Source organism: Schistocerca nitens, chromosome 8, assembly GCF_023898315.1.
Source record: "Schistocerca nitens isolate TAMUIC-IGC-003100 chromosome 8, iqSchNite1.1, whole genome shotgun sequence".
NCBI classification, from domain to species: Eukaryota; Metazoa; Arthropoda; class Insecta; order Orthoptera; family Acrididae; genus Schistocerca; species Schistocerca nitens.
The window spans coordinates 495,228,662-495,235,417 of NC_064621.1; the positions used below are offsets into that span (position 1 = coordinate 495,228,662).

At 43.0% G+C, this 6,756-nt stretch overlaps 1 protein-coding gene across 1 annotated transcript; it reads left to right on the plus strand.

The window, feature by feature from the left end:
• The first annotated feature begins 644 nt into the window (after nucleotides 1-644).
• LOC126199633 (mucin-7-like) lies at nucleotides 645-1,154 on the plus strand. The gene has a single exon (XM_049936559.1). The coding sequence runs from the start codon at nucleotides 645-647 to the stop codon at nucleotides 1,152-1,154; it is 510 nt and encodes a 169-aa protein (XP_049792516.1).
• Nucleotides 1,155-6,756: the final 5,602 nt, after the last annotated feature.

Here is a 6,756-nt window from a genome sequence, read left to right on the forward strand (position 1 = left end):
AAGAGTTATTATCTTCATCAACTAGAAGATGTTTGTAATACGGAGAGGAAGTGCTCAATTTTGCATGAACCTGTAGCTTCACAGCATACCGCGGTGTCCTGCAGCTGGTACAAATTCATGTAGCAGGACTCGTCCGTATTTGTCTTCTGTAACAGGTTCCTCAATAAAAGTGGGCCCAATAATGCACTGCGCACAGATTGCGTACCAAAATGTAACTTCTGTGGATAAATTGGAGCAGCATCTTGAACTTATGGGTTCACAGTACTGCTGCTCCAGTGTTACTGATTTCATTCTGAAATTTGAATTGAGACATAAGTGAGTAAGCTATAAAATTTTCAGAGCTACAATGCTACATGACAAAGAGAATCATTTACAGCATACGATCAAACCACGACAGACAAACACTTTCTAACACGTATTTCGCGCCTCTCTGTACATGGGTACGTTTTTATAATATGTGTGGGTTCCTCTGTCGTAGTTAGGAAAATTTGCCACAGCCACAAACCACTTCCTAAGCTTGCAGCTACCTGATGCAAGCGTTTTCACGTTTCGATGACATAAAAGAAAGCGAAATAGGAATTATGGAAGTTTCAGAACAGACGATAGCCTTACAACACGTCGTTCGTTGTTCCGCGGGGCTGAAAATGAACTGCTGCTCCCAGTGTGTGTCGAGTGGTGGAGTGCGCGGCACTCAAGCCGCCCCTTGCGGGCCACGGAGAGTGGCAGCCCACCCACGGTCCGCTGCTACGGCAGCCCGCGGAGGGCAGCCGCCCACTTTAAGCGCGGCGCCGGCTGGCGCTGCGGCTGCGGCGCAGTGTTTATTATTTGTGCGCGTCCCGTCGGCCTCCACGCCACCCCCACCCCGACCCCCACCCACAGCTCCAGCAGCGCCGCCTCGGCTGACAGCGGCCGCCGCCCTCTCGTCTGCAAATTGTCCCGCGCGGCGCCGCGCCCTGCCACCGGTGCAGCGCGGCACAACACGGCGGGCCGTGCAGGCTGCGTGCTGCGGGCTGCGGGATCCCCCAGACACCTGTCACCCGTCCCAGCGGGACAATTACTTCCAGCCGTCGTCCCGCACCCTAACACCCAGCACGTCTCCACTGCGCCGCTGGAGTGATGCACCTGTAGGAGACTACGTTCCGCCAGCCTCCTGAGCTCCTCTTTTTCTCCACTTTTCTCAGGTTACGATAGAGTTCACTGTTCTGGAGGGTCATGTAATGTCATTCGTCGACGGGTAACGTTTTTAATAAATTTAGTGTTCACATTAGGATTATCTCTTGTACATCCTTTAGAACCACTGTTCATTAAATAAAACTGCAAATGGTTCTGACTTGTTAGTTACGAAATATTTCTTTAATTTCATAACAAGTTTTCGTGTCTGGACTGGGGTAGTCATAAAGCTTTAATCTCCATCTCCAAAAGATAAAATTACGTAATGAATTTTACACTACTGGCCATTAAAATCGCTACACCACGAAGATGAGTTGCTATAGACGCGAAATTTAACCGACAGGAATAACATGCTATGCAAATTATTAGCTTTTCAGAGCATTCACACAAGGTTGGCGCCGGTGGCGACACCTACCTACAACGTGCTGACATGAGGAAAGTTACCAACCGATTTCTCATACACAAACAGCAGTTGACCGGCGTTGTATGGTGAAACGTCGTTGTGATGCCTCGTGTAAGGACGAGAAACGCGTAACATCACATTTGCGACTTTGATAAAGGTCGAATTGTAACCTATCGCGATTGCGGTTAATTTTATCGCGACATTGCTGCTCGCTTTGGTCGAGATCCAATGACTGTTAGCGGAATATGAAATCTGTGGGTTCAGGAGGGTAATATGGAACGCCGTGCTGGATCCCAACGGCCTCGTATCACTAACACTCGAGATGACAGGCATCTTATCCACTTGGCTGTAACGGATCGTGCAGCCACGTCTCGATCCCTGAGTCAACAGATGGGGACGTTTGCAAGACAACAACCATCTGCACGAACAGTTCGACGACGTTTGCAGCAGCATGGACTATCAGTTACCCTTGACGCTGCATCACAGGCACGAGCGCCTGCGATGGTGTAATCAACGACAAAACTGGGTGCACAAATGGCAAAACGTCATTTTTCTCGGATGAATCCAGGTTCTGTTTACAGCATCATGATGGTCGCATCCGTGTTTGGCGATATCGCGGTGAATGCACATTGGAAGCGTGTATTCGTCATGCCATACTGGCGTATCACGCGGCGTGATGGTATGGGGTGCCATTGGTTACACGTCTCGCACTGACGTTCGCATTGACGGCACTTTGAACAGTGGACGTTACATTTCAGATGTGTTACGACTCGTGTCTCTACCCTTCATTCGATCCCTGCGAAACCCTACATTTCAGCAGGATAATGCACGACCGCATGTTGCACGTCCTGTACGGGCCTTTCTGGATACAGAAAACGTTCGACTGCTGCCCTGGCCAGAACATTCTCCAAATCTCTCAACATCTGAAAACGTCTGGTCAATGGTGGCCAAGCAACTGGCTCGTCACAATACGCCAGTCACTACTCTTGATGAACAGTGGTATTGTATTGAAGCTGCATGGGCTGCTGCACCTGTACACGCCTTCCAAGCTCTGTTTGACTCAATGCCCAAGCGTATCAGTGCCGTTATTACGGCCGGAGGTGGTTGTTCTGGGTACTGATTTCTCAGGATCTATGTACCCCAATTGCATGAAAATGTGATCACATGTCAGTTCTAGTATAATATATTTATCCAATGAATACCCGTTTATCATCTGCATTTCTTCTTGGTGTAGCAATTTTAATGGCCAGTAGTGTATATTTGTTTTCAGATATATATCTGCAAACAAACAAAAATGTAATTACTGAACTCATGACTTCCATTGACTTTAGTGTCCGGCAATAATCGTAAACTCATCATGAAAACATGGAACAGCTGCCAGTCAAAGTGTTGTAGAAATACATAATACATACAATCTGCCGTTATTTTTCGACACCACCGTAGTGACTTCCTCGACACGTTCGATGTATTGGGATGTAAAGGACACGCTACAGAATAGTTTAAATAAAGTTTTCTAAATAAACAGCTAATTGTACACATTTTTACAACATTCCGCTAGTAAAGTTAGCCATTCTTGACAGTCCCTTAATACACATTAGTGTTATTTTGTAAACATTTAATGTAGGCAGAGACGACTAGCATCAGGCTTGTGTTGTATAACTGACGGAGAATGAAAAGTTCTTTCCGCAAAAGAATATCAATTAAGGCATCAGAGCACTCTTTCGCTTTTTATGTACATAAATCAATCCCTCTTAGGGCAAATACAGTGAAATGAACTTGTACCTCCGTGGTCTGATGGAAGCGTCTTGTACTATGAAACATTCTCGGTTTCAGTGATCGATCTCAGCCAATGCTTAAATACTGAATAGGAGTCATTAGCAGTGATGGCGGAAGACCTCTGCAGTGGTAAGTCATGTATGTTCCACCAACGTCCTTGACAAATGGAGAAGAAGAACAGGTGAAGTATAGGGCACCCTTTTGGACTTGGGATGTGTAACTAATCTCAACTACCAGAAGAATCAGAAATGAAAACAGTATTAAAATTCATTAGACAATGGAATCCATTTAATTCAATACACTCAGTGTGAATCTACAGAACAGTGGCATGTAACTGAGAAAGTGTCATGACAGTCTGTCCACTGGCGAAAGATTCAGGGTTAGTACCCCGTTGGGACGTCTGGGAGGGGACAGTCAAGGGAGAGGTGACCTTGAGAAAAAGATTAATCTACCAAAGTAGAGGTAACAATGAGTTTATCGGAGCACGGACCATCTCTAAGTAGGCTGTTTAGGTTTTTATATTGGTAACGCCACGTAGCGCTCTGTATGAAAATCACTGGCTGTGCTGTGTGCAGTCTGTGGCTGGTTTGCATTGTTGTTGGCCATTGTAGTGTTGGGCAGTTGGCTGTTAACAACGCGTAGCGTTGTGCAGTTGGTGGTGAGCCGCCAGCAGTGGTGAATGTGGGGAGAGAAATGGCGGAGTTTTGTAATTTGTAAGACTGGATGTCATGAACTGCTATATATTTTATCACTTTTGAACACTATTAAGGTAAATACATTGTTTGTTCCCTATCAAAATCTTTCATTTGCTAACTATGCCTATCAGTAGTTAGTGCCTTCAGTAGTTTGAATCTTTTATTTAGCTGGCAGTAGTGGTGCTCGCTGTATTGCAGTAGTTCGAGTAACGAAGATTTTTGGTGAGGTAAGTGATTTGTGCAAGGTGTAGGTTAATGTTAGTCAGGGCCATTTCTTTGTAGGGATTTTTGAGAGTCAGATTGCGTTGCGCTAAAAAATATTGTGTGTCAGTTTAAGCACAGTCATGTATAATTTTTTTAAGGGGACGTTTCACATCAAAGCTAGAAATAGTGGGGATCAGCGAAGTAAATTGGAAAGAAGATGAAGATTTCTGATTAGAAGAATACAGGAAAATATCAATAGCACTACAAATGCTGTAAAGAGAGTAGGATTTGTCATAATTAGGAAGATAGGGCAAACATTGGGTTAATGTGCACAGTTCGGTGATGATATTATTCTCATCAGAGGCGACAGGAACCACCACCAACAAAAGTGTATAAATGCATTACGTGGCAGTTTTTTCTTAAACAGTCCTGTAAACAGTTTAATAATCCAGTATGCCTATCCGACTAGTAAATCAAATCAAGTAACTAACGATGCATGAAGAGAATTCTAATTATCTCTAGCTCTTTTTTTGTGTGGTTACTTGAGTGGAAGACAAAGAGCGAGGTGCACACTTTAAAAATGATGTTGACAGGGATATGATCTTTAGCCCACGCTGTTTAAGCTGTACATCGAGCAAGTGAAGATAAAGATAAAAGTAAAGTTCAAGAGTGGGTTAAGAATTCACGATGATAGGAAATTAATTGTAAAATTCACTAATGATATTGCTATGCTGAGTGAATGTAAAGAAGAATTATAGGACCTGTTGAATGGAATTAACAGATTAATTTGTGCAGAATATGGACTGAGAGTATATGAAAGAAAGACGAAATATGGAGAAAACACTAACAAGGAGAAGGGACAGGATGATAGGATATCTGTTAAGACATCAGGCAACATATTCCATAGCACTAGTGGGAGCCGCAGAGGGTAACAACTGTAGAGACATTAGGATACATAGGTAGCACGTGCTATTGTGAGAGGTTCGCACATGAGAAGAATTTGTGGTGGACTGCATCAAACCAATCAGAATATTATTGACTCAAAAAAGTTGGGAACCAGTCTTTTAATGTTGAATAGCCCGGAGCTTTTAGTTGGCTGTGGAAAGGCGAGAGTTCATGGGATGTAAAAATGTGTCTGCTGAAAGCTGAGGTCTTGACCAGGTAAACACAGCTGACTGAATACGGCAGGAACGACTAACGAGGGCAGCCTAGGCCGTTAGAAAGTTTCATTATGTATGGAGCAAAAACAATTTCTTTTTGCAAAGATAAGATCTGAAGAACAGGGGAGGGATGTTGCTAGCATGGGACTCAGCCGTTACACCCAAATGAGGACTGTTGGAGCCTTTGTTCAGAATTTTATCAGAAGATTAGTGATTGGCTCATAGTAATTATTTTGGTAGTATGAAGAGATCCTTTAAATGCACAATTGCACACCAACTCATTGGCGGAATTTGTTAGCATGTTTAGAATGTAAGAGGTCTATTGCAGCAGGCCAGTGAAATTCCGATGGCGACAGAACCAGCCACGTTTTGTACAGAGGAGTAAAAACGCATACAATCCAGGGATGTTGTAGAGCACATTTATCCACAGGGCTTTACGCAGTACTATTCATCTCATAGGTGCTAAGAGAGAAGTCTCCAAGAGAGGATAGAACTTAGATATGAATGATAGAATTCTCAGCCATTATTACAGCCATCCTCTGCTCTCATACATTACAGGTAAACACTGCCCATATTTGAATTCACTGAGATGAGGTGAGTGCCAAGTCACTTATTTTGCAACATAATTGTGTTTTGATGATCTAATTTCCACAGCCAGCAAATAAGATACAGTATGTGCTTACGTGAGGATACTGGTGTTTGGTCACGCTTTTCTGAAAACTGTCATTAACTCATTAACTTACTCCGTTATTGTTGGTCATATTCATGAACACACTTTTATTTAGTTTCTATAATGTATCCACACATCTCTGCCAATGCTATTACATGCTTATTGAATTCCTCGTTCTCTTCATTATTGAATGTATTGTTTTTACAGTGGATGAAACATTTTAGATGTGTTTTAGCAGTAAACCATATTTTATAGTGACCCTTAGCTTCGTGTCGCTATCAGTTTGTCAGTGTGAGATGTGGTACCTATTTTTTTCATGCTTAATTGACCCACACATGGTAATTTAACTACACAATCTGTTATTTGTTGCGGACTTGTCTTAAACCTGCATGGTCTTACGAGAAGTTATCCATCAAAGTATGCTACTATGGAGAGATTCTGTAGCATCTCAGGTGAATAATAATTTGCTCAACTGACACCTCATACATGTTTGTGTCATAAATGCAAGATGATGAGATAAAAATTATTTTCGGACAATTAACATGAATTCAGTATGCAGAGGGAGATTTTAATCATGGGAGATCAGAAGGCTGTAGTACAGGAGGGAATGGAGAGTACACTTACAAGATAATAGGGCTAGGTACTAGGAAAGATGAGAAGGACTGATTTTCTGCACTA